The sequence below is a fragment of the Molossus molossus genome, unplaced genomic scaffold (assembly GCF_014108415.1).
Source record: "Molossus molossus isolate mMolMol1 unplaced genomic scaffold, mMolMol1.p scaffold_m16_p_19, whole genome shotgun sequence".
In the NCBI taxonomy this organism is placed as follows: Eukaryota; Metazoa; Chordata; class Mammalia; order Chiroptera; family Molossidae; genus Molossus; species Molossus molossus.
Genome location: NW_023425354.1, coordinates 30922325 through 30950296, shown reverse-complemented (window position 1 = coordinate 30950296; position 27972 = coordinate 30922325). Strand labels below are relative to the sequence as shown.

Below are 27972 nucleotides of genomic sequence, written 5' to 3'. Positions count from 1 at the left end.
CCAGGCCACATTTTTTCCTACTGAAAAAAAATCTCAACTGGAAAGTCTAGCTTAATAAGATCCCCCATGGTCCCTGTAAACACCAGCCTTCTGATCCTAATGCTCACTAACAATAGCTTCATTCATCTTCCTCTTCATCTTTTTCCATTTTTTCAGCACTTTCTGTTTCCAGTTCTCCCAGTTCTGTTTCTCCCAGTTCTGTTTCCCCCAGTTCTTCCAACTCTCTTCTGTTGGCTTCTGAAACCCTCTCCTCTAGTCCTTCCAATTCCTTTTGGATTAATTCTTCTGTGAGTTTCTGGTCCAGATCTGAAGGCCTCCTGTAAATTTCTCTTGATTCTCTTCTGCTCAATTCTGATGCTGTTCCGTCTGCTTCTCCTAATCTTATACCTAGTTCTCCGGACAGTCTCCTGGCAGTATCTCTCAGATCTCTCCCCTTGGCTCCCAGTTCTGTTCTTGAGGAGCTGGTTTTTTCTAGTCCTGTCTGCCCATTTTCTAACTGTCCACTCGCTGTGATGCTCAGAGCTTCTTCGTTAGACAGCTCATCTGTATCTTTCTCACTGTCAGTTTGCTCTCTTTCCCACTGCTTCACCACCTTCTCGGGTTCATCTTTTGCTCTTCCCCTTCTTTCCTTCTCCTTTACAATCATTGTTGTTTTATCCAATGCAGCAACCTCTTCTGAAGAACAAGAGGGAGGAGGAGAGAAAGGGAAAAGTTTACCCGTCTCTGGGCCTGGGTGAACCTCAGCCTGTGGTGGCGTGTGCTTCTAAGAGAAGCGCTCTCCAAAAGGAGAGAAAACTCACCCATTACTGAGCACCAGCCCTGTTCCAGGCAGCGTGTGCGCTGCACAGACCATACCATTCAGTGGTAAGTGCATAATGCCACTGATTCGAGTTTGCAGTCAAGGGAACTGAGATTGATAAAGAGAATTCACATTGCAAATAAATGCAGTCAGAATTTGAACCCAGGACAGTCTGCTCCCACAGAACAATCTTTTTCCCTATAAGAGATAGCACAGGTGCTGGGAAAGGACAGAAGGGGTCTTTTCTCCAGAAACACCCTCATTCTGTGTTTCTCTTTGTCCCTGGGAAGCACATCTCATGCTTTGTTGGGAGGTTCCCTGTAAAAAAATATGAGCAGACTGCTAGCAGCAAGTTCAGCTGCAGAGCTACTTTATAACCACGAGAACCCTTGCTCCTTGTTTTGACCAGCTACAGAGAAAAGTCACCAATCTCCTCCTAAGTCACCCCCACATTCTCTTCCTGGAAGCCCCTCGTCCCTAAGGTGCCTACAGGGGCTCTGGGTTCACAGCTGGAAAAAGGCTGCCACTGAGTGGTGAAGACAGGCAATGGTGCCACCTGCTGCTCTGGGAGGGAAGTGCCTGCCAGCTGCCACTGGCCCGGGGCTTCCCTAGGAGTTTTCACAGGGGTACCTCCCGCAGCACCTGGCCTGCCAAGGTTGGCAAGGGCAGTGTGAGGGGGCTGTTCCGAGCACCTGCCGTTTCCCAGCTGGTACCTTCACGTGTTGCTCTGGGGCTTCTGAGAGCAGCTCCAAGGCCATGTGGGGCTCTGCCGCTCTGAGGGGGTCTGGCCACCACATGGCAGGCACTGGTTAATAAAGGGCTGCTCAGGTGCCCACAAACTCCACACCCAGAGTCCCACTACCATGTCTGGATCAGACAGGGCTTCAGCTCCGCCCTCTTGGCTGCACAGAGAAACTGCAGTATGGCTAGGGCACCACAGAAGGGCAGACAGAGGCTGTCTTGTCACCAGGAACAGTGTAGAACCCTGGTAAGAACCTGGGTTCTAGAGCCAGGATGCCCAACACAGAAAACCACTGTAGGACTTCAGCCCCTCTGCCTCCATGTCATCCATAAAATCAAGCGAACATAATACTTATTTCATAGTGTTCTTGCAGGATCAGACGGGTCAGAACATAGTGTATAAAGAAAGTCTCAGGAAGAGTGCCTGGCACATAGGAAGCATTCAATGGAGATCAGCTTTTCTTATCACCCATCCCCTCTGGGGTCCATCCCTAATGACTTGGTGGGGTCTGGGGTCCCGGAGTCCCAGCCACGTCCTCTTCCCTCACTTCCTTCAAAAAGCCTGGAGCCAAGGAGTTAAAGTCCTCTACTCCCTGAAGCCTTGGGAGAAAGAATGTGATAAGGCAGAGGCCTCTCTGCACCTCAGCCTACCCTCGTGCCCTTCTGACCCCTACCCCTACCCCCACCCATGCTGACCCCAAAGAGCAGCACCACTCGGCAGGGGACAGTGTGGCTCTGACTGCTGTGTGACCCAGACGGATCATTTCACTTCACTCAGATTCCTCTGCCCTCCCAAACCCCCCAACAGTGGTGAGGGCTGAATGAGATGCTTAACCCAGTGCCTGGCACACAGGAAGAGCCCCCAAATTGTACGTTACTGTCATTCTGCCTGTCTTTGCTCCTGCTGTTCCCTGCCAGAAATGCCCTCCCTCCTCCACCTCCCACCTGGAAAAGCCTGGGCACCTTTTGGAGCCTGGAGCAGAGGAGCCTTCCCTGTCTCCCCAGACGAGTCAGAGCGCTTCGCCTGCGCTCAGAGCAGAGCAGTTCCTCCAGACCAGGGCTTGTGCAGGAGCCCAGTCTGGGACGACTCTAATTGTCTGGCTTTCCCACTGCGCTGTGGGCTCCTCCAGGGCAGGGGCTGAGCCTCTGTCTCCCCCAAATGCCACACCTTCCTGGCATGTGACAGTGCTCAGCAAATACTTCATGAATTGAAGAAATACAGGAGTGGGCTCTCTGGGCAGACAGCGTGGGCTCAGACCTCAGACCGAGGTGGGCTGAATCGCCTCCCTCTCCTGCCCCAGGGAAAGGCTGGGGCTTCTGGTGGCACTAAAATCAGAATGCTCGTAGGCAGTGCTAAGCCCTGGGACCAGACAAGCTACTGGGAGGTACGGCCGGCCGGGAATGACAGAAGAGAATGCAGAGGGGAAACTCTGAAGCTGCATTCTCAGGGCTCCAGAAACTCACCTTTCTCTTTCCTTTCTCTGAAAAAATCCCTGTAGTTTGTTTTCTTCAGCTCATCAATGATGCCCTTGTTGGCATCGTCCAAAGCCTGTGGGTGGTAGAGGAGCCAATAAACTCTCATAACTCCTACTTGGCACCTACACTTCCCCTTTCAGTCAACGCAGGAGGCGGGGCTCTGCACCAGCCGTGCCCCCTCCTTTGCCCCTGGCCCCTCTGAAGGCGCCTCGCTGCTGGGCTCTCTCGAGGGATCTCCTGGTCCCTACTGCACCAGTCACAAACAAGGGCTTTTTGTTTTAACACATTGCATACCACATAGAAATCTCTAAGACATACGCCAGGGACCGCACGTTTTTGGGCAAATTGCACGTTGGGTTCTGAGCTGCACTCATTTGAACCAGCAGATATCCATTCCCTAGCTACTTCAAGAATACAGAATGGTGTGCTGTTTTTCGAACTTCGACCCTGAGGGCGAAGAGTCACAAATACAATAATCCTATATTACCCTGAGTTTAAAAAAACTGAGCCCTGGCCAGTTTGGCTCAGCTGTTAGAGCGTCAGCCTGCGGTCCAGAGAGACCCGGGTTCGGTTCCCGCTAAGGGCACGTACCTCGGTTGCAGTTTGTCTCGGGCCCTGGTTGGGACGTGCGAGTGGCAACTACTCGACGTGTCCCTTTCACGTCGATGTTTCTCTCTCTCTCTCTCTCCCTCCCACTCTATCTGAACAAAAAATGGAAAAATGTCCTCGGGTGAGGATAAAAAAACAACAAACTGAAATAGCTAATGCAAGTGTAAACCCGAGTTAACTCGTGCGCGGTCCGCAACGTTTGGGCAGGAAAACACCAGTTAACTTGTGAGCTGTCAAAAATGTGTTAACATTCCTGCTGACACCATGCTTCCTGAGGGCCGGGACCATGATCCTCACCTTTGGTCTGGGCAGCCCAGGCTGACTCATGGTCAACAAATATTTACTGAATTTAACTACCATGCTGTTTCTCTCCAAACATTGGCAGGGTGATCCTGCAAAAGAGGATCAGTTGGGAGACACTCTGCATGTGAACCAAGGAGCATCTGGCTTCAGTGAGGGGGCTCTACCCCTGAAGGCCACATTGAAAGGCGAGGTGTGCTTGGCCGGTTGAGCACAGACCCTGCACCAAGGGGTCCCGGCTCGATTCCCCACAGGGCACATGCCCAGGTTGTGGGCCTGATCCCCAGTGGGGGGCCTGCAGGAGGCGGCCAATCGATGTTCTCTCTCATCGATATCTCTCCCCACCTCCCTCTCTTCCTCCCTCCTTCCCACTCAAAAAAAAAAAAAAAATCAATGGAAAAGTATTCTCCGATAAATATCCTTGGGTGTGGATTAACAACAGCAACAACAACAAAAAGGTGAGGTGCTGTTCAGGGAGCCACCCCTCGACAGAGAGAGGAGGAGGTGAGAGGCCTCAGTGGCCCTGGGCCGGGGGAAAGCAGGGCAGGGCTACCACAGGGTGGGGTATTTTTTTTAGAGAGAGAGGAAGGGAGAGAGATAGAAACACCAACGCCAGAGAGATACATTGATCGGCTGCCTTCTGCACGCAGATTGAGCCCACAACCCAGGCATGTGCCCTGACAGGAATCAAACCGGTTCCTCTCTGTCCATGGGACGAGGCTCAATCCACTGAGCCACACCAGCTGGGTGTCCCTTTCTGCCTCCCACAAATCCCTCAGCACCCACAGCTTCCCGATCCTTCAGCCTGGCCAGACCCTGCAGTGCTTGTCCTTCAAAACCACCATAAGGCCCACCTCCAACTGCAGCATTTTCAGGATGTCACTTCCAGGGACTCTGCTCCCTTTCCTGAATGCCTGCTGCACCTCCAGTGCGGCTCCTGGGACCACACCCCCGTGCTGCCCCAGCATTATGCAGTCTGGCCTCTTTCAACCATGGGGCAAGCTCCCGAGGACGAGAGCCTGTTTAACTCCGGCAGATGCCTACTGGGGTCCAGCTATGTGCTGGTGGTGGCTCTGGAATTCTGACATGGGACAGATTAGGGGCAGCTGTCTGGTCGGCAGCGGGGTCATGCTAAGCTAGCTGCTTGTACATCTGCAAGGTCAGCGTGTTGAGGTTGTCCTACTGAGGTTGTCCATCTGCCTGGGGTGGCTCTGGGAGCAGTGGCTTCACTTGTGGCCTCTGCCCCCTGAGGCTGACGGTCTAGACCAGCACCATCCAACAGATATTTCTGCAAGGATAGGACCACTCACGGTCTGCACGGTGTGGCTATGGAGCACTTAAAATGTGGCTAGTGTGGCTTGAGAAACTGGATTTGCATTAACTCATTTTCATTTAAATAGCTGCCCATATGCCCTGGCTGGTTTGGCAACAGTTAGAGCATTGGCCCATGGACCAAAGAGTCAGGGGTTCTATTCCAGCCAAGGGCACGTACCTCGGTTGCGGTTCATCCCCAACCCTGGTCAGGGTCATGCGGGAGGCAACCAGTCGATGTGTCCCTCTCATGTCAATGTTTTTCTCTCTCCCTTTCTCCCTCTCTCCCACTTTATCTGAAGATAAATGGAAAAATATACTCAGGTGAGGATTAAAAAAATAGTAAAAAATAGTTGCACGTGGCCTGCAACTGCCTTACTGGGTGGTGCAGGTCCAGGCAAGTGAGTGAAGCAATCATACTGTATTTCTTGTGGTCTCCCGGAGGAGGGAGCAGTTTTGAAACTGCTAAGTCCTAAAATCAATTTAGAAGGTTTCCACCAACATTCAATTAAAGAAAATGAAAATTAAAATAGAATAAGAAATATTAGTGTCCGGAGTAAAGGTAAGTATGTTTTGTAGAACTTTCATTTCTACTTTTTGTTTCTTTCAAATAAAAATGTGTGTATGGGGTTGCTGTGTAAACTGAAGGCAGTGGCAAACGTCTGAAAGCCACTGCCCTACCCAGAATGTGCCCTGCAGGTGGTAGGTCATCAGTCTTTGTGGACTGGCCCACTGGGAAGGCTGAGGGGCTGAGGGGCTGAGGGGCTGAGGGGCTGAGGGGCTGAGGGCCGCCCACCCCCTGCCCACCCCCTGCCCACACCCAGCAGCTGGGGAAAGGCTCACGCTGATGATGGCCTGCTGTGCCTCGTTGTTGTGGACAAGCTTCGCTCTCTCCAGGGCCTTCTCAAAGTTGTTCACTGCAGACTCAAAGTCTCTCAGCTTCACTGGAGAACAGAGGGGCGACACACCACAGGCAGGTGGTGACACTGTGTTGCATGCTGCAGCTGCCCTGCAGGTGCCAGGCTCCTCCAGGAGCCCGGGCCCCTCCCAGGGTAGTTAGTAGCTTGTGTGAGCTGGAGTCAGCCGCAGGTGTCAGGCAGCATCACAGAGCTGCCCAGGGCCACCCTTGCCATCACCTTCCTGGGCCATCTCCCCATTAAGGACAGAACCTGGGAACCTGAGCCATGGATCTCAGACCATTCAAAGGGGTTGATAAGGGAAGGGGGTCCTGTGCACACATCTGTTTCTCCAGGACAGGGGGACAAGTCCACCTTGCCCTATCTTTAGATTGTTCCAAAGAAAGAAATCCATATTCTAAAAATGTTCACTCAAGTTTTTTTTTTTCCTCCAATTTTTATTAATTTACTTTTGTTACAGATGTTTTTCCTTCTTCCCCTCTAGAACCCCTCCTCCCCATCCAGTCCCTCTACCCCCCTCAAGTTATTATTTATTTTTTTATCCTCACCCGAGGACATTTTTCCATTTTTTGTTCAGATAGAGTGGGAGAGAGAGAGAGAGAAACATAGATGTGAAAGGGACACATTGAGTGGTTGCCATCCTCACGACGAACCAGGGCCGGGGACAAACCGCAACCAAAGCATGTGCCCTTAGCAGGAACCGAACGGGGTCTCTCTGGACCACAGGCCGATGCTCCAACTGCTGAGCCAAACTGGCCAGGACTCACCTTTTTTTTTAATTTATTTTTTCTTCTTCATTGATAATAGAGAGAGAGAGAGGAAAGAAGAGCGAGAGAGAGATAGAAACATAGATGTTCTCTCTCTCACTCTCTCTCTAATATCAATAAAGAAAAAATATTTTTTTTAATAATAAAAAATAGTCCTGACCGGTTTGGCTCAGTGATTATAGCATCAGCCTGAGGACCAGGGAGTCCCGGGTTTGATTCCGGCCAAGGGCATGTACCTCAGTTGTGGTTTGTCCCCAGCCCCGGTTGGGGTTGTGTGGCAACCAGCTGGTGTGTCTCTCTCACATTGATGTTTCTCTCTCTCTCTCCCCCTCCCACTCTGTCTGAAGATAAATGTAAAAATATCCTCAGGTGAGAATTTAAAAAATAGGAAGAAAGGAAGGGAGGGAGGGAAGGAAGGAGGGAGGGAGGAAAGGAGGGAAGGAGAGAGAGAGAGAGAAAGAAAGAAAGAGAGAGAGAGAGAGGGAAAGAAAGAAACTCTGTGGAAACCATGCAAAACATTGCAAGGCTGGATGTGACTCATGGGCCAGTGGCTGGAACCCCAGCTCTCAGGAGCCCAGCTCGCACACTGGTACAATCTAAGCCCAGAGAGGAGGTGGCTCCTCCGAGCCCACCCACTCCACCAGTTAGTGCTTGAGCCGGGACAGGAATGATTGACTGCCCTTTAAAAGAGCTTACACCCTGGCCGGTTTGGCTCAGCGATTAGAGCGTCGGCCTGCGGTCCAGAGAGACCCGGGTTCGGTTCCTGCTAAGGGCACGTACCTCAGTTGCAGTTTGTCCCGGCCCTGGTTGGGTCGTGCAGGTGGCAACCACTCAATGTGTCCCTTTCACATCGACGTTTCTCTCTGTCTCTCTCCCTCCCATTCTATCTGAACAAAATATGGAAAAATGTCCTCGGGTGAGGAAAAAATAATAAAATAAAATAAAATAAAATAAAATAAAATAAAATAAAATAAAATAGCTTAAGTTCAGGAAGGAAGGAGAAAAGTACTCACCAGCCAGGAACTGGGAACCCCACATTTCAGCTTCTTCACATACTACAGTTTCTCTTATGGCAAATATACCCAAGATCCACAACCCTCCCAAGAATTGTTTTGGGATCCATGGGGGAAGGAGGGCCTTATGTCCATAAGTCAAACTACTAAAGGCTATTCCATTGGAAAAGCAATTCAAACATAACTCTGAAAGTACATTAAGTTACAGTAAATGGGGATATGTATATAAAATTTGTTGTTTTTCTTTTTGTTTTTTTATTCCTCACCTGAGGATATTTTTCTACTTATTATCAGATCAAGTGGGAGGGTGAGAGAGAGAGAGAGAGAAACATGGACGTGAGAGGGACACATCGACTGGTTGCCTCCCACACAACCCGACCATGGCCAGGGACGGACGATCCACAGCCGAGGTACATGCCCTTGACCGGAATCGAACCTACGACTCATTGGTCCACAGGCCAACGCTCTAACCACTGATCCAAACTGGCCAGGGCTAAAATTTGTTTTTTAAAGGAGAGTCACTGTATTCACTGAGACCAACCACTGTGAATGAATGTCAGTGTCATTCTGACACTGCAGGTCTGTAGAGGAGTCGTAATGCTTATTAAAGGGAGTGAACATTAAAGACTATTGTTTTCATTTTTAACTGAATATGTCACCTAAAATATCTTGATTCTGGGAGCTGTTTTCCTCTTCTTTCCCTCTCTGTGCATGCACAAATCTACATATTTATACCTACATTTCTGTTGAGCCACAAGTGGGCTTTTCCAAAGCCTGTAACTTTCTCATCACTGTTAGAGACACTTATGAGAAGATGATGAGAAGGCAGGAAGGAAGAGCTGAATATTTACTGAGTGTGCTCTATATGCTAGTTCCTGCTCTCAGTGCTTACACGCTTAAGTATCACCCTGTAGGTAGATACCATAATTATCCCTATTTACAGAGGATGAAACCAAGGCACAAAGTGGCACTTGCCCAAGGTCCCTGAGCCAGGAGGGGCCAGAGCCCAAGCTCAGCCCCCAAGGCTGTGCTGCCTCTAGAATCCAGTGGCACCCAGGCTGCTGCATTTGATTTTTTTAAACTCCAGAGCGGGGGAGCAGACCAGCAGCGAGTGGCCTGGTTCTCCAGAGACCCTCAGGGCCCAATAAGTCCTCAAGAATGGACTCAGGATAACGTCCAACCTGAGGGGTACATCCTATCTCCCCTTTAGCTTATACAGTGCTCTCCTAAGAACAGGAAATAGTTCTAGGAAAAGCCACATTAATCATGTCTGTGATTTAGACTTAAAGCTTTCAGTGTTTTACTCTGTGCTTTCAGGAAAGGATCCAGGATTTGTAACTAGGTCCATGAGGCTCTGTGGATCTGGCCCCTCATCTTCCTCCTTCCTCCAACCTCCCCGGCCCCCTGGACCTCCAACTTACATTGGTCTCCTATGGCTTATAAAATCAGCTCAATTCCTGCCCACCTTCTTAAATGCTGTCCCTTTGGCTGGACAGCTGTTCTCAGCTCTTAAACAGCTGGTACTGTCTCATCCTTAAAGTTTCTACTTAAAAGTTAACCTCTTCAGGCAGGAGGGCAGGAGATTATCGGTGTTGCTCCCTACTGTACACCTAGAAGGTACCAAGTAAGTATTTGCGAAATGAATCAATGAATGAATGATTATACCCAGAGATCATAGCACTGGTCACATTTCCTCCCTCACTAAGGGTGAGCTGTGTACCTAGGGCAGGTGCAGCTTAGCACAGCTTCGCAAAGCCCGAGCTTTGGAGTCAGACAGAACAGGGCTCTAGTCCCAGCTCCATTGCCAATTAGCTTGTGACCTGGAGCCATTTCTTCTTTAACTTTATATTATAAAATATTTCAAATATACATGATGGTAAAAGTAGTATAATGAACTCCCATGACTTATTACTCAGTTTCAACAATTATCAAAATATTGCCAATCTTGTTTCATTTGTTTCTCCTTACCCTGCCCCTTGCTGTTTTTTAAAATTTCATTGAGACGTAATTCACATATTATAAAATGCACCTATTTCTACCTATTGAGTTCAATGATTTTTTAGTAACTTTATAGAATTGTGCAATGATCACCACAACCCAGTTTTAGAACATTTCCACTGCTTCAGAAAGTTGCCTTGTGTAACCTGGGGCAATCTGCTGAAACATTCAGTGCCTCAGTTTCCCCATCTATAAAATGAGGACAGCGACGCTGCATCACTGGCTTGCAGTGATTAAATGCAAGAAGGGTGATGTAAAGAGCACCAAGGCAACAGGAGGTGGCGCTGTTCTGGTAACATGGTGCTGTGCTGGTCTGTCTGCAGCTGAGCTCCTCAAGAGCAGCGGCAGCTCTCAGATGCCCTAAGCCCTAACTGGGCTTGGCCCAAAGTAGGCACTCACGCTGTTCAAAATGGAGGGGTTGATCCTCATTCTCAGAGTTAGAATTCATCTGGGCAGGGGTACACGGGGATGTTAAGTTTGGCCCAGGATTCCCAGCCCAGGAGTGACAGCTGGGCCTGAGGTCTGGGAAAGGTAGAGTGTCCTCTCTGAGCCCATACCTTGTGCCTGTGCCACCAGAACACTGGCGTTCAGCTGCCACTCGATGTCCCCTTCTTCCTCGGCGCACTGCTGGGACTTCTCACCGTAATTCTGGGCCTGCCAGGCCTGGTCCAGCTCCAAGTAACAGCGGCCAATCTCATGGAACAACCAGGTCTTCTCCAAAGTGGTTTTTGCCAGAGGGATCTTCTCCTCCCACCTGGGGATATGAAGAACCAGGTCAGCTTCTTCCACTCTAACCCTTCACCTGGCCACAGGAGGTCAAGGACTCCTACTGGGGGGGCAGAATAAGAACTGTTCTCCAGCCCTGGCCGGTTTGGCTAAGCGGTTAGAGCATCAGCCTGCACTCTAGAGAGACCCAGGTTCGGTTCCCACTAGGGGCGCGTACCTTGGTTGTGGTTTGTCCCGGCCCTGGTTGGTTGTGCGGGTGGCAACCACTCAATGTGTCCCTTTCACGTTGATGTTTCTCTCTCTCTCTCCCTTCCACTCTATCTGAACAAAATATTGAAAAATGTCCTCGGGTGAGGATAAAAAAATAAAATAAAAAAACAACTGTTCTGCAACCACCATTTCTTTTAGTTAAGGAGTGGTGCTAATAAGCATTAACATTTTTTAAAACTTCCAAAACTATTTTGGAACATCTATGGAATCGAATTTGATGCAACAGTTGCAAATAATGTTTACAAAATGCCATTTGAAATAACAAAAATAATGTTTAATAATATTCTTAAGTACATATAAGAAAAAAATCAACACACAAAAAGAATAGAATGAAAGAACAAAAAAAGTCAATTAAAAAGTTAAGGGTAGCCCTGGCCGGTTTGGCTCAGCAGTTGGAGCATCGACCTGCAGACCAGAGAGTCCCGGGTTCAGTTCCTGCTAGGGGCACATACCAAAAAAAAAAAAGTTAAGAGTAGGATTAGAGACTTTGGCTGGGTAGCTCAGTTGGTTAGAGCATCATCCCGATACCCCAAGGTTTTGGGTTCAATCCCCAGTCAGGGCATATAAAAGAATCAACTAATGAGATCCCCTGACTCCTGACCCGATTTGCCACCTCCTCCTCCAAGCCCTCACCTCCTCCCCCTTTCCATTCACTCTTCCCCCTCCCCCAACTCGGCTCCCCTTTTCCTCCTGGTCCCCTTACCTCCACCCAATTATTCCTCCCTCCCCATAAGAGAATTTAAAAAAACAACAAAAAACTAATGAATGCATAGATAAGTGGTATAACAAATTGATGTTTCCCTCTCTCTCTCTAAAATCAATAAAATAAAATAAAATAATGAGTAGGATTAGAATTAGTACTTGTATTTGGGTGGTGGGACTGAACAATTTTTCTTCTACTTTTCAAATTAATTTTAAAAAAATCCTCACCTGGACTTCCGGTCAAGACAGCAGGTAGGTAAACACAGTATCGCGTCCTCCCACAACCACATCAAAGTTACAACTAAACTACAGAACAACCATCATTCAATACCGCCTGAAATCAAGCTGAATGGAAGTCCTACAACTACGGAATTAAAGAAGCAGCCACATCCAGACTGGTAGGAGAGGCGGAGGGGACAGGCTGGTCCCACACCCACATGTGGCGCATAAGAATTAGGAGGACACCTTGGCTGGGAAGGTCCTTCCCGAGGACTGAGGGGTCCTCGTCCCACACCAGGCGCCCAGCTCAGGGTTCCAGTGCCAGGAAGAGAATCCCCATCACTTCTGGCTGGAAAAACCAGCGGGAACTGAGGCTGAGCCTGAGGCTAAGGTGGCTGGAGCCCCAGGCAGCTCCTTAAAGGGCCCGCGCACGGACTTATCAGACTCTCTCCCTCTAAGCTTGGAGGGGAGGCAGCTCGAGGGGCGCCAGAGACATACAGGGAAGAACTGAGCTGTTCGGCATTGGAGCGAGGGCCGGAGAGGGGGCTTTCTCCTGGACAGACGTGCTGTCAGAGGCCTTTGTTCCTTTGGTGAGCCCTTCCCTGGGGTGGCAGACAGCCGCAATATCTGGGACTCCAGCAACCTGGCTCACACTGTTTGCCCCACCCTGGTGATTCCCTGAGGCTCTGCCCCACCCAACTTTCAGGCCCACCCAAGCTGTTGTCAGTTGCTTCACCATAGGATTGGCCTGTCTTGGATCCTGCTTCAGGTTTTCCTAAATTCTTTCAAACAAGCAGCATCTGGTCTCAGACAGCCCCCATACCTCTCGTTAAGTAATACATAGAAACAAACACAGGGAGGCAGCCAAAATGAGGAGACAAAGAAACAGGTCTCAAATGAAAGAACAGAACAAAACCCCAGGAAAAGAACTAAGCGAAATGGAGATAAACAACCTAACAGATGCTGAGTTCAAAATACTGCTTATAAGGCTGCTCAATGAACTTAGTGAGAACCTCAGTGAACTTAGTGAGGGCCTCAAGAGCATAAAAAAGGACCAGTCAGAAATGAAGGATGCACAGTCAGAAGTGAAGGAGGCACTAACTGAAATAAGGAATAACTTACACAGTTTCAGTAGTAGAGTAGGTAAAGCCAAGAAGCAAACCATCAATTTGGAATATAAGGAAGCAAAAAACACCCAATCAGAACAGCAAAAAGAAAAAAGAATCCAAAAAAATGAGGATAGTGTAAGGGGCCTCTGGGACAACTTCAAGCGTGCCAACATTCGCATCTTGGGGGTGCCAGAAAGAGAAGAGAGAGAACAAGAAATCGAAAACCTGTTTGAAACAATAATGGCACAAAACTTCCCTAACTTGGTGAAGGAAACAGACATACAAGTCCAGGAAGCACAGAGAGTCCCAAACCAGATGAACCCCAAGAGGCCCACACCAAGACACATCATCATCAAAATGCAAAAGGTTCAAGACAAAGAGAGAATCTTAAAAGCAGCAAGAGAAAAGCAGTTAGTTACCTACAAGGGAGTTCCCATAAGACTGTCAGCTGATTTCTCAAAAGAAACTTTGCAGGCCAGAAGGGAGTGGCAAGAAATATTCAGAGTGATGAAAAGCAAGAACCTACAACCAAGATTACTCTATCCTGCAAAGCTGTCATTTAGACTTGATGGCCATATAAAGAGTTTCCCAGATAAGAAAAAGTTAAAGGAGTTCATCACCACCAAACCATTATTATATGAAATGTTGAAGGGTGTTTTTGAAGAAAAAGATAAAATATGTGAACAAACAAAATGGCAATGAATACATATCTATCGTCAATGGAATCTACAAACAAAATGAACAGGCAGAACAGAAACATTCTCATAGATACAGAGAACATTTTGTTGATTGCCAGATGGGAGGGGGGTTGAGGGAATGGGTGAAAAAGTTGAAGGGGTTAAGAAGTACAAATTGGTTGCTAGACTGACAAACCTCAAAGGGAAGGGGGTTTGGGGGTGGGAAGAAATAAACCAAAGAACTTATATGCATAACCAGTAGACACAGACAACAGTGTGGGAAAAGGCAGGAGGGGGACGGGAGAGGGGAAGAGGGGGTCAATGGGGGAAAAATGAGGAACATCTGTAATACATTCAACAATAAAGATAAAATAAAAATAAATAAATAAAATAAAAATCCTCACCTGAGGATATTTTTCCATTTATCTTCAGATAGAGCAGGAGGGAGGGAGGGAGGAAGAGAGAAAGAGAGAGAGAAACATCGATGTGAGAGACACATCAATTGGTTGCCTCCAGCACGACCCGAACTGAGGCAACTGAGGTACGTGCCCTTGATGAGAATCGAACCTGGGACTCTCTGATCCATGGGCCAACACTCTAACCGCTGAGTCAAACTGGACATGGCCAAATTAATATTTCAATAATAAGCACTCATTTCTACAAAACTTTTTATAATAAAAAGATGTAGGTGAGCCCCACTGGTGTGGCTCAATGAATTGAGCAACGTCTCATGGACTGAGAGGTCCCAGTTGGATTTCCAGTCAGGGCACATGCCAGGGCTACAGGCTTGATCCCCAGTAGGGGGCGTGCAGGAGGCAGCCAAGCAATGTTTCTCTCATCAATGTTTCTATCTCTCCCTTCCTCTCTCTCTAAAAGGAAATCAATAAAAACATATTTTTAAAAAAAGATGTAGGTGGCCCTGGCCGGTTTGGCTCCCCGGTTAGAGCATCCGCCTGCGGTCCAGAGAGACCCGGGTTTGGTTCCCGCTAAGGGCATGTACCTCGGTTGCAGTTTGTCCCCGGCCCTGGTTGGTTGTGCGGGTGGCAGCCACTCGATGTGTCCCTTTCGCATCGATGTTTCTCTCTCTCTCTCTTCCTCTCTCTCCCTCTCTCTTCCTCTCTCTTCCTCCCACTCTATCTGTACAAAAAATGGAAAAATGTCCTTGGGTGAGGATTAAAAACAAACAAACAACAAAAAAAACAACAACAACAAAAAAAGATGTAGGTGAACTCTCAAACTCCTCTGTCTTTTGGCACATAGACACCAGGGACCATTCAGGAAACCAAATGATGAGTGCAGAGATGAACAAGTCTATTTCAATCAAGTGACTAGAGCCAGAGGACATTTCTCTGCAATAAGCAAGTGTGCCCAAGGAGCTGGCTCACCCAGCCCAGGCTGGTCTTCAGGTCAGGTCCTCCCCCAAAGTCTGCCTGGGACTGAATCACCCCCCTGGAGTAGGTCACTAGCCCCCAGGTTGGACATCAAAAGTCCAGCAGTTGGACTACCTGGAGAGTTCAGACTCTATTCCCATTGACCCCACGTGACCACAGAGTCACAGAACAGTGTCAGAAGAGGTCCCAGACTCAAGTGCTCCACCACTTCCTGAACTGGCCCAACGTAAGGATCACCTGGAATGCTTGTTAAAAACGGATCCCTGGGCACGTACCTCGGTTGCAGTTTGTCCCCAGCCCTGATTGGGTCGTGTGGATGGCGACCACTCGATGTGTCCCTTTCATGTCAATGTTTCTCTCTCTCCCTCCCACTCTATCTGAACAAAATACCAAAAAAATGTCCTCGGGTGAGGATAAAAAAATAAATTAAAACAAACAAACAAACGAAAAAAACAGATCCCTGAGCTCACAAATGCTCGAGATGATCCTTGTCACTGGGACATTTTGAGAAAATGCTGATTCTAATCTATTGATTAATTTAACCGATGAGCCCCTGAGTTTACAAAGTGGCTTTCCAATGGTCACCTAGCAGAGCCAGGAGCCAAACTCGGGTCTTCTGATGCCTCGCCTGGCATCCTGGCCCCAGGCAGGGAGTCTGGTGTGAGAATGGGAAGTCCTAACCCTGAGGTGGGGTAGCGGAGGTCTTTGGTCACTCACGTGTCAATGGCTTGCTGGAATTTCCCAACTCTGGCAAAAACCCTGCCAATGTTGTCAAGGGCTCTTGACTTGGCATCAGGAAGGTCACTGAGGGAAGAATCGTGACAAGTCGTTCACTAGAAATCAGTCATTCTAAGCACTGTGGAAACAGAAAAGAAGCCAAAGACAGGGGCCCTGGCTTCAGGGACTCAAGGTCCAGTTTAAGGGACATGCCCAGCTAGCAGGGCTGACACACACAGGGCTTCTCATGCCCTGTAGCCAAGAATGAGCATTATCGGGATCTTTCCGAAGGGCCATCAGTCAATAGTTTGCAAAGATGTCCCTTTGACCTAGTAATTCCCCTTCTAGGAACTTACTTCAAAAAGCTAATGTGACAAGAACACTCATTAAGGAATTGTTTATAAAAATAAACATTGGGCCCAGCTGGTGTGGCTCAGTGGTTGAGCATTGACCCATGCACCAAGAGGTCGTCGGTTGGATTCCCGATCAGGCACATGCCCAGGTTGTGGGCCTGATCTCCAGCGGGGGCATGCAGGAGGCGGCCAATTGATGTTCTCTCTTATTGATGTTTCTATCTCTCTCTCCCTCTCCTTCCTCTCTCTCTAAAGCCAGTAAAGGAAAAAATATTTAAAAAAATAAACATTGAAAACAATCTAAATGTTATTAGTGACTTAGCACTGGCAATTTTTGTATATGAAAAAAAATCCCTGATATAGTAAGTTAAAACATCAGATCGTAGGAGTATATGCTATGTTTATTGCCCCATTTTTGTTAAAAATAAATATGCAGCCCTGGTCGGTTTGGCTCAGCGGTTAGAGCACCGGCCTGTGGTCCGTGCCTCGGTTGCAGTTTGTCCCCGGCCCTGGTTGGTCATGCGGGTGGCAGCCACTCAATGTGTCCCTTTCGCGTCGATGTTTCTCTCTCTCTCTCTTCTTCTCTCTCCCTCCCACTCTATCTGAACAAAAAATGGAAAAATGTCCTCGGGTGAGGATAAAAAAAATTAATTAATTAAATAAATTAAAAAATAAATATGCAGAGCCCTGGCCAGTGTTGCTCAGTTGGTTGAGTGTCATCCTGTGCACCAAAAAGATCATGGGTTCACCCTGGCCCGTTTGGCTCAGCGGTTGGAGCGTCAGCCTGTGGACCAGAGAGTCCTGGGTTTGGTTCCCGCTAGGGTCATGTACCAAAACAAACAAACAAACAAACAAAAGATCATGGGTTTGATTCCTGATCAGGGCACAAGGCCAGGTTTCAGGCTCGATACCCAGTAGGTGGTGTGCAGGAGGCAGCCGATTGATGTGTATCTCTCTCATGGATGTTTCTATCTCTCTCTCCCTCTCCCTTCCTTTCTCTCTCTGAAATCAATAAAAACATATTTTTAAAAAAGTCTTAAAAAAAGTAAATATGCAGCCCTGGCCAGTTTGGCTCAGCGGTTAGAGCGTCGGCCCGTGGACCGGAGCATACTGGGTTTGGTTCCCGCTAAGGGCATGTACCTCGGTTGCAGTTTGTTCCCGGCCCTGGTTGGGGTCGTGTGGGTAGCAACCAGTTGATGTGTCTATCTCATGTTGATGTTTCTCTCTCTCTCTTTCCCCCTATATCCCTCCCGCTCTATCTGAAGATAAATGCAAAAAATATCCTCGGGTGAGGATAAAAAAAGAAGTAAATATGCAGAACTAAAGCAGGATACTGTGCTCCTAGCTTTTGCAATGGAGGAAGGGCCACAAGCCAAGAAGTGCAATGAATGCAGCTCTAGAAGCTGGAAGAGGCAAGGAACCTGATTCTCCCCTAGAGCCTCTGGAAGGAGAGAGGCCCTACCAGCACCTCGATTTCACCCAGTCATATGGTCATCAGATTTACAACCTCCAGAACTGTAAGAAAATAAAACCGTGTTGGTTTTTTTTTGCTTTGTTTTGTTTATATTTTTTTATCCTCACCCGAGGACACTTTTCCATTTTTTGCACAGATAGAGTGGGAGGGAGAGAGAGAGAGAGAGAAACATCGACATGAAGGGACACATCGAGTGGCTGCCACCCACACAACCAACCAGGGCCGGGGACAAACTGCAACCAAACCGTGTTGTTTTAAACCACCAAAAACTAAGTAAATAAATTTAAAAAATGGACATTTTAAAAAGTAGAGAGAATGTAAGACTATTAACAATGATTACCTATGGGAAATGAGCGTATGAGGGAAACTTTTAATTTATCCATATTATTTAAAAGTTTATGCCCTGGCCGGTTTGTTCAGTGGTTAGAGCGTTGGCCTACGGTCCAGAGAAACCTGGGTTCGGTTCCCGCTAAGCGCACGTACCTCGGTTGCAGTTTGTCCCTGGCCGGTCATGCGGGTGGCAGCCACTCGATGTGTCCCTTTCATGTCGATGTGTGTGTCTCTCTCTCTCTCCCTCCCACTTTATCTGAACAAAAAATGGAAAAATGTCCTCGGGTGAGGATAAAAAAAAAGTTTACAGTATTCACGTGCCATCAGGAAAGAGAGTAAGACATTTCCATAAAGAAAAAGACAATTGCACCCCCTGCATCAATTGTTTCCCATTTACCATATGAACATTCTGATGGCTCTGTTCAAAAATTACCTCCTTCCTAACAAATAAAACAAAGGAAAACCTCCCCCAATCCCAAATCTGCCCCACCAGCATTCCCTCACCCCCGCTTCCCATTTCCTCTTCGCCCCTCAAGCCCCTGCGTGTTAGCTTCCATGTCTTCCATGAAACTCTCTTCCTCTGACCCAGTCCCACCACTGTGGTCAGCCTGCCTTTCTCACATGCAAATCTGGATCCTGGCGGGGTAGCTCAGCTGGTTAGAGCATCATCCTGATATACTAAGGTTGCAGGTTCGATCCCCAGGAAAACCACATACAAGAATCAACCAAGGAATACATAAATAAGTGGAACAATAAATCGATATTTCTCTCTCTCCCTTCCTCTCTAAAATCAATTTAAAAAATTTAAATGCAAATCTGATCAAGACATTCCTCTGCCCACAGAGGTACTCAAACCTATCTGAGGAGTTCCGCTGCAGCACTGTTTGCCATGGCAAAAAGTGGGCAGCCTAAGTGCCCTCGAAGATGTAGTTACATAAATTACTCTGCGAGCTGAAATATCATTCAAAGAATGCCACCTGTCCTAAGACACATTCTTTTTTTTATTTTTATTTTTTGTACAGATAGAGTGGGAGGGAGAGAGAGGAAGGGGGAGAGAGAGAGAAACATCGACGTGAAGGGACACATTGAGCGGCTGTCACCCGCACGACCAACCAGGGCCAGGGACAAACTGCAACCGAAGTACTTGCCCTTAGCGGGAACCGAACCCGGGTCTCTCCGGACCGCAGGCCGACGCTCTAACCGCTGAGCCAAACTGGCCAGGGCCCAAGACACATTCTTTAAAAAAAAACCAGAAACCGAAATGAGTTGCTTATGTTTTAAAAATCCTATGTATGCATAGATGTACTTAAATATGTAGGAAAATATATTAAAAAGAGGCCAGAAGGACACATCTCAACTTGTTCCCAGTGAAGTGAGGGGAGAGTGGTGTTGGGTGGAGGGAGAAGACTGTCAAGTCCTGCTCTCAGCGCCATACGGCTGTGAACCAAGGACAGCACTGAAGTACCTGTGTAAAGTCAAACTCATGCGCCCTCAATACCTTCTGGTTACGGTCCTTCCTCCTCAGCGTGGCATTCAGTCTGCCAACTCCCCACAGGTCCTGGCCCCCAGCCCTGCACACTACCTGCATTTCCCTAAATCCTCCAACCTGGCCACGTCCCTCTGTGTAGGGTGCCCTTCTCGCTCCTTCTCGACTCCCCTTGCTGACACCCCTGTCCTCTCTGAGGCCTCCTGGGCTCCCAGCGGGGCTGCCACCTGCCTCTTTCCTTGGAACATCGGCCATACTTGGCACCTGCTGCTCTCATAGCGCCCCTGATGTCAGTCTCCTGGTGCTCTGTCATGGTGTGGTGAGTGAATGAATAAATTGTAATTTTTTTGGTTTGTTTTTTGGTACGTGCCCCTAGCAGGAACCAAACCCGGGACTCTCTGGTCTGCAGGCCGATGCTCCAACCGCTGAGCCAAACCGGCCAGGGCTAAATTGTAATATTTTAACTTATTCATAACAATAATATGTAATAAGATAATAATAATAATGAGAAAGCATGCAACCAAGTGATCTATAGAGTATTTTGAGAAAGAAATAAGGGCTGGGGTCATTGAAGAAGCTACTTAGGCAAGTTGGGATTTGAACTGCTACTTAGGCAAGTTGGGATGACAGGCTGTGGGAGGGAGGGACATAGAGGGAGGGACATGGCTGATTAGAATGAAGGAGCACCTGGTGTACCCTGCACTCACAAGACTGGAGGCCCCATTGCGGATGTTAAAAAGGAACTGACCATTTGAGAAACACCTTTGTTTATTCAGTCATTTAGCATACATTTACTGCATGCCCAGTTGTGGCAGGTGCTGGGGAGAGAAAAGGAGTATAAGATAGTCCCATCCAGAGTCCAGAGCCTAGTAGAGCAGACAGGACACAGGTGAGTGGGGAGAGAGAGCACAGAAGAGGGATTTCTAAATCACCCCTGGGGCGAATGGAAGGCTTCCCAGAAGGAAAATGCTTATTTAAATTTTGAAAAATGGGTAGGAGGGAGTTGATGAAAAAAGGGCTGGCAAAAGAAGAGGTTCCAATTAGGGCAGGAGTGGAGCTACAAAGTGTTGCCTGGGGCTCAGATATTCAGGGGCCTGGAGAGAGCTGGGTCAAGAGAGACCAGGACAAGCCAGGTAAGGAAGGGCAGCAGAACAGGACACTTGAATTTTATCCAGTCATTGGATTTGTTTTGCACAGACGGGGCGGCTGAGCAGCAGGAAATCCCGGACAGAGGAAATAGGCAGAAAGCAGGGAGGGTCTGAACTGAGCTGTGGGAGGGAAACAGAAGAGAAAGAGGCAGCATGGACAGGACCTCAGCGAGCGGGAGCATGAGCAATGAGGGGAGGGAGGTGTCTGGAAAGCAGCCCGAGCTCCTTCTTGGAAACTGAGTGGCCAAAGTTGACATCCTCATAGATAGGGAACCCTGGAGCAAGAGGTTCACATCCACGTGGCAATGCCTTGGAATCCACTGGATATGCAGGTCTGGGGCTTGGGAGGGAGACTGGCCAGAAGTAAAGGTTTATATGTCTTTAGGGCATGAGATATAGTTGGACCCAAATTACTTACTATATATGCATATCACTTCATTCTCATAATCCCTGTGAATTGGTATTATTTTGCCTTCATTACAGATGAGAAAACTGAGGTGAGCAACTTAATCAAACCCGCACAGCCTCTGAGGGCCAGACCCAGGAGTCAAAGTCAGGCCTGTCTCCAAAGCTGGTTGGCATTTTTTCCCTACTTCTGGGATGGCCAACATGTGATACTCCTGCTCAGCACGCGGTAAGCAGGTGAGAAATGAATCGGCACTGGACGGCATGCCGGGCTCCGACCAGTGAGAAGGAGAGGGCAGGAGGTAGCAGTGTTCAGTAAATCCAGTTTGACCCAAATAGAGGACTGACATCAGAGGGCTTTGCAGAAGTGGGTTCAGAGAGGGCCTTGAGTACCAAGCAGGCCATGAGGGGTCAAGGCCAGTTTGTCACAAGGGAAGGAGAGGTGATAAATGAAAAGCAGTGTGTCTCTGGAGGTGATGTGTGGGAACAGCTGGAGGCAGGGAGAGCTGAGGGCCGACCTGTGCATAGAAACAGGATGATGGGCAGCTGAAAGAGACTCAGTACTGTGGGGCAAGTAGGAACCAGGTAGGAGAAAGTCACAAATGACTCCAAAGGTTCAAATCAGGTGCCCAGAAAGCCACGGTACCTCTGAGAGTGGGCCATCAAGTTTGAAGAGCTGGTTCCTGGGGGAGTGGATATGACTATTACTATGGATACGCAGCAATGTTCTGAGGTCTTTATGTGTCTTCTGCATGCTGTCCCCCCTCTCATTCTGTCAGGTGGGGCTATTGTTATGTCCATCTGACAGAAGAGACGTGAGGCTGAGAGAGGTTAAGTGCCTTGCCTAAGGTCCCACGGCTGGGAGATACAATTCCAAAGCTCGGATCTGCCAGACTCCAGAGCCCATGCACTTGGTCAGCACCATGGTTTGTGAGGCCCTCGTTGGCTCTGACCCCTGCCTGTGTGGTCCAGCCTCCCTCGGTCACTCTTCCCCTGGAGGCAATCCCCTCCAGCCTTAAGCTTGCTGCCACCTGCCTCAGTACCTGCTCACAAGCCCAGGCAAGTCCTCCTGAAATGTACTGCTCGCAGCACTGGGCTGTGTACTTTTCCTTCATGACACTTATCACAATGGTGATTTAGTAGCTATGTCACTTTTTCTTTCATACCTGCAGAGAAATGACTGGTCATTGCCGTGTTCCCAATGCTAACAGCATCTGGCATGCCTGGGGTTGAGGAATGCTTGTAGACATGGGTAAAAATGAAAATATCCCCAAGAGTCAGGCCACTGGCAGCTTTTAAAAAATTTTTTTTCTTCATTGATTTTAGACAGAGATGAAGGGAGAGGGAGAGAGAGACAGAAACATCACTGAGAGAGAACAATTGGCCGCCTCCTGCATGACCCCCACTGGGGATCAGGCCCACAACCCGGGCATGTGCCCTGACCGGGAATCGAACCAGCGACTTCTTGGTGCAGGGTCGATGCTAAACCACTGAGCCACCCGGGCCGGGCCCACTGGCAGCTTTTTAGAGTTTTGGGCCAGTGCCCTCCTCTTTGTGGCAAAAAAGCTGACAGTCTCATTCTGCCTTTACCCTCAGTCCTGGCCAAGCGGTTCCTCCCTCCTTGGGGTCTACCACAGGCGTGCAGGGCAGAAAATGGGAGTTCAGTCACCAGCAGCCCAGCCAACTCCTCTGCAGGCCCCTGGGTCTCCCTCCCCGCCTCCCCGCCTCCCCAGGCACTCACTATTCCTTGGCGATCTCCAGGTCCTTTCTGTGGCTCTGCAGGGCTGCTGCCATCTGCCCCAGCTCAATCTGGGCATTCCCTATGCAGCTGTACAAGTTCCCAACCAGTTCATCCTTGTTGGGCACCTCTTCCTTGCTCCACTCCAGCACCTTCTTCAGCACTTTCTCAGCTTTCTGAAGGCTTCCTTCAGCACTGCCGCTGGTCAGCACTGGGAAGGGAAAGAGGTGATGTGGAGGTGTGTGCAGCCTCTTCCCGGCTGAGGGGAGAACCCACCTCCCCCCAGATGCCATCCACAGCCCAGGGAAGCCAGAGGCTCAGGCTACTCTGTTGCTCCCTTTCCACTGGGCACGTCCCCATCCCTCTGAGAATACCACCCACGCATGTCAATGTCCTCCAGGCTCTTGAGGACATATCGAGCTGTCTGGGAGGGATGGCGTTTGCGGTTCCGCAGCCATTTCTCCTGCATCAGCTTCTGGTCACGCTCCCTGGCGTAGATGGGTTTCTGCTGCCTCCAGAAGTTAGTTCGGGTGTCCAGGTAGTTGATGCCTGTCATGATGAGGTCCTCCACGGTCAGGCCATGCTTGATGGTACCTTTGATCAGGTCTGTGGGAAAGGGGGTGAGGAGAAACCAACCAGAACAGGCATCTAAGGGAGTCACCTCCTCTTGGCTCTGGGTCCCCACTTCAGGGCCCTGTGGGGAACTCTGTTTGGAGTTGCAGAAACAGTGAGCAAAGCAAGAGCACATGGGTAGAGAGGAGTAGGTCTATCTGGGCCCAGATGCGGCCAGAACCCCACTTTCAGGCATTTCCACTGTACAGAGCTTAGTGTGTAGGCCCCTTATGGCAAGATATGAAGAGCTAACAGAAGCGGCAGCTGGTGGATAGCCCCCAGCCTTCAAGGCTACCAATTTCAAGCAGTGTCCTCAGAGAAGACAGAGTCTAAATGCACGACCTGGCCCAGGTTGCCAGTGCCAAGTGATCCCCCAGGTGCAAAGTGGGTCAGTGCAAGCCAGGAACTGGAGGGGTATGCCTGGGTCCTGCCGGCCACCTGAGCAGAGGTTAGACCTGGTAGCCAAGCTGCAAGTCCAATTGGGGTAGCGTTCAGGCCATCCCTTCCCTCCACAGAAGCTCCCCTGGGGGGAGGGAAGCATTCAGGTCTGTGAATGTGTCAGCAGTGAAGCTGCCCCTGTGACACAGACCTGTAAGAAATCCTGCAGGTGACCTTGGAAGTCAGTTCTGGAGAAAAGCCATTTGATTCAACAGCAATCCCTGCTTAGGCTTATGAGCTAATGGCAATACTCCCACCCCGCATGTTTATGTGAGGCATTCCTTTCAAGGCTCCGGTCCTATTTCCTGTCCCTGCCAGCACAGTGTGTTTGAGTGTTGGACCAGAGGTTAGGAGGCCTGGGCTCTGATATCAACTCCACCATTCGGGGTCTCTCTTTCCTTATCTATACAAGGAAGGGTTGAACCAGATGAGATGTGGGACATTGTAGTATTAGTGCCCTTGGATTCCCCTTCTAGTGCTTCCCAGCTGGATTCCTTTGCCCTTTGTACTTATTGAAGGCCAAGGGGACACCCCCTTCAGGGTCATGGTGATAGAGGAACCCAAATCTTCCGAGTTCCCTCCCAGGGTACCATAGTGCTCAAGAGCACTGGTTCTGAAATTGAACTTCCTGGTTTCAAATCTGAAGGCTGTGTCACTGCTTACCTATCCATGACCTTAGGTGACTTAAACTTTCTGCGCCTCAGTTTCCTCATCTGTAAAATGAGAGTAAAACCTGTCCATAGGAACATGTCAGCTAATATTATGATAGATTCTGCCTCTGCCTCATGCATGAAGCATCCACCCCAGATTCCCTTTGCCCCCTTCCCTGTTGCAAACAAAGTCTGAAACCTTCATCCAATAGGAGCTTCTCCAGGTACTCCTTGTCCACATAGAGCTCGCCTAGGAGCTGGCGGATAGTCTTCTCACTCTTGAATGAGCCCTTCCGCTTAGTCTCTCTCTTGGGGAGGTATGAGAGCTGCTTCATGGGATGCGACTTCTGCAGGGCTTTCATATTCTGGGAAGATGGAGCAACACCCAACAGAGCCTCAGCAAGGAGCACAGAGAATCCAGGAACCCAGAGTCTGTGATCCCAAACTCTTCCTCCAGAACCTCCCTGTGGGCTGAACCCCATGGAGTGTTCCTGGTCCGAGAACAGCTAGACTGCCAGGACCCCTCTGGATCTGAGGCAGAATCCTCTGGCTGCCTGTGATGGGTAGGAGCTGGTTGTTCCCAGGCAACAGGGCCACTTAGACTTGTGTGCCTCAAGCATATGTGGCCTCTTCCTTTGAAGGGATATCAAATCAGAACCAGGGCCCTTACCTCAGCCTGCTTGCTTAAGAAGGAAAGGTCTCCTTTGTTCTCCAGCTTAATCGAAGAAGGACCTGCAAGTACAGAAGCTGGGGCTCAGGTCAACCAGACCTCCAGCATGACCAATCACCTATTTTTATGTGGAAATGGCTGCTTTTGGCAGGAGGATGGTAGACATTGTTGCAAAGCTGGCTCTGAGCTAGCCTGGCAGGAAAATGGTACATAGTGTTTGTCAATATTCTTGTAGGACCTAGGCAGTCTCTGCTAGTCCAAGGCCATGGCAGCCAAATTTGCAAACAAAGGGAGCTCTCCATTCATTTCCATACTTTGCCATCCACACTGGCAAGTTTTCACTCTCCTTTCTCCTCTACCCTGACACAAGGCCAGTTCAACACGCAGGTATTGAGAGAAGAAGCCAGAGACTAGGGAAGACCAGGCTCAGCACTCCATTCTACCCTATGACACCAGGCCCAAAATAAGCATACTCATTTGACTTGGGCTGAGTGAAACAGCCCTTCTTATCTGGCATTGAGGAATAACCAGACACTGCAGTGCTCAATACAGTGGATCGGGGACTGGTCCTCCCAGTGAACAGTTCCTAATCTTCAACAAAATCAGCAGGAGCCAAATCCAAGCATGGGACTCCCTGTAGGCCTCTTGGTGGTCACCTCAGGCTTTCCTCCAAACCTAAGAATTCTAAGCGACTTCCTGGATAAGGGCATAGGTCCCATGGTCACTCACTCCCCACTGAGTTGTTGATGGCTTCCTGGGCTTTCTGAATTCCAACTTTGAATTCCCGATCAGGCCGTAGCTTATAGCCTCGATGATAGAACACCAAAGCAAATTCAAAGTCTCCCATGGTGTACAGGGTCTCCGCCTTTTGTAAAATGCCCTGAAATGAGAGGACGTCAAATTGAGGTGGACAGACAAGGCCTTACAGGCTTCAGGTGTGGTGGAACAGAAGGGCCTTGGGTTGAGGGTCAAGGGATACTGAGGCAGGGAGCTAGGCAAGTGACCTATGAAGAAAGAGAAAATGGCACCAAACCCTAGTCAGTCTGGCTGGTTCTTCTATGACATCTAACCAGAGGGTGCTGCAGACAGTGGCAGTGGTGAGAGCAAAATGGAGTTCTCCATCCACACAGTCACCTTGCAGAAAGTCGGGTCACCCTGGAGAGAAGCCTCGGCATCCTTCAGGGATTTCTCTAAATCTCCCATCTTCAGGAAGCACTTGGAGCGGGCAACCAGGCAGTTCTTGTCTCCGTTCTGAAGGTGAAGAGCCTGAGAAAAGAACCACTCAGGTTGAAAGGTACCAGGCAGGGCAAGGTAGAAGCTGGACTAGAAATAGCAGCCCGAACCCTCCTGCCAGAGTTTCAAAGGGACTCTTCAGGGCAGCAAACAGGTCTTTCGGTCTTATCAGACTTTTTGAAAAGCAGCACATTATCAATCTTTACTTAGACAGCTCAAGTATCTGTAAGTGGCTCATCTTAAACAAGGTCAAATCACAAGCTATCGTGGAAGCCACTGGTTGAGATGTGAGAATATACTACTCTGTGGATATATTCAATTTCCCGGAGTGTCTGGGATTCCTCTAGTCCACTCAGACAATAGAATCTTAGGATGTCTGGTGCACGCTAAATTCGACCACAAACCTGAAATGGCTGCATATCACACTCAAAATACATTCCAAAGTCTAAGCACTCTGAAAGCTAACAAAGTGGATTTTAGGACAATTTGCATCTTGAATTATCCATTCCACTAGCCCTCTTTTTTTACATAGCTTATTGTAAATGAATCACTATTTCAGGTGATTAAGATGAAAATGCCAGCAAAACTGAAACTGATTTTGGCCCTAAATTGGGAGAACTCTTCCCCTACTCCCCATGTCCACTCTTCTGTTTGAGATCATTACCATAGTCTATAGTATACTGTTTTTCCGAGGCATCAGACTGTATCCACCCCTAAGACCTTCCCACTTTTCCTGGAAGAGGAAGTAGCTACTGTATTTCATGGGAAAAAACCATTTCTCATCCAAAGCTACCTTCCCTCAGTGTGTTCTTTACTCTCTACCTGAGCTTCTCTTGGATGAAACATGACTCAAAAAGAGAAGGGATGGCCTGGCCAGTGTGGCTCAGTGGTTGAGCATCAACCTATGCACCAAGAGGTCGCCAGAGGGATTCCCAGTCAGGGCACATGCCCAGGTTGTGGGCCATCCCCAGTGGGGGGAATCAGGAGGCAACCAATTGATGTTCTCTCTCATCGATGTTCTCCCTCATCGGTTTCTATCTCTCTCTCTTTCTCCCTTCCTCTCTCTAAAATCAGTAAAGAAAAAAAAAAACTTAAAAAAAAAAATCAAGCAGAACGCAGGTAGGAATTGGTAGCAAATGGCTCTGGCAAGGGCTTATCTGCCACAGTGGTGCATCACACAGAAACAAGTGGTTAGAAACGACAGGGTCACCCAGGCATCATCAGGACCTCAGCCTTATCAGGAATCCAAAGAGGTGATTGATGGGTGATAAGTTCGGAGCGCGACTCACGTTGCTGAAGCTGTGGGCAGCTTTAGAGAACTTCTGGCAGAGATAGAGCCGCTCGCCCTCCGCCATGTAAGAAGCAAAGGTGCTTCGCAATCCCTCAGTTTCTGGGTCCGACATGATGACGGGATTCCGAGACGCTGAAGCGGAGAAAGGGAGGAAAAGAAGCCAGAGAGCCTCTGTTTGGCTTGTGGAAACCCCGTCTCTTAGCAACCGGTTACGTAGCGCTACTTCCGGCCCCTCCCCTTGCTCCAGCGGGGCCTAAGTCTGGGGACAGCTGGGGCCCACGTACGTACGCGGTCAACCGTGCGGCTGCGCACTGGGTGGAGGTGTGACTGTGGCACGTCGGGTGGGTGTCGGGCGGCCCTGCCCCAGTGTGCACTGTTGCTTGGTGTCCAGAATTTACAGAC

The 27972-nt window shown here is 48.9% G+C and overlaps 1 protein-coding gene across 3 annotated transcripts; it reads right to left on the bottom strand.

Moving 5' to 3' along the window:
- Positions 1-68: 68 nt before the first annotated feature.
- Positions 69-27746, bottom strand: ODAD4 (outer dynein arm docking complex subunit 4). Of its 3 annotated transcripts, none has more exons than XM_036269007.1 (12): positions 27569-27746; positions 26181-26312; positions 25776-25926; positions 25047-25108; positions 24576-24741; positions 23058-23282; positions 22680-22887; positions 15743-15829; positions 10489-10685; positions 6080-6180; positions 3005-3089; positions 69-675 (listed from the first exon to the last, which is right to left on the bottom strand). In XM_036269007.1, the coding sequence occupies exons 1-12, from the start codon at positions 27680-27682 to the stop codon at positions 119-121; spliced, it is 2085 nt and encodes a 694-aa protein (XP_036124900.1). In that variant the 5' UTR covers positions 27683-27746; the 3' UTR covers positions 69-118. The 3 variants fall into 3 exon arrangements, with proteins under 3 accessions (XP_036124900.1, XP_036124901.1, XP_036124902.1); XM_036269008.1 differs by having other exon boundaries at positions 69-672; XM_036269009.1 differs by lacking the exons at positions 69-675; positions 6080-6180 and having other exon boundaries at positions 3011-3089; positions 27569-27697.
- Between the last annotated feature and the right edge of the window lie 226 nt (positions 27747-27972).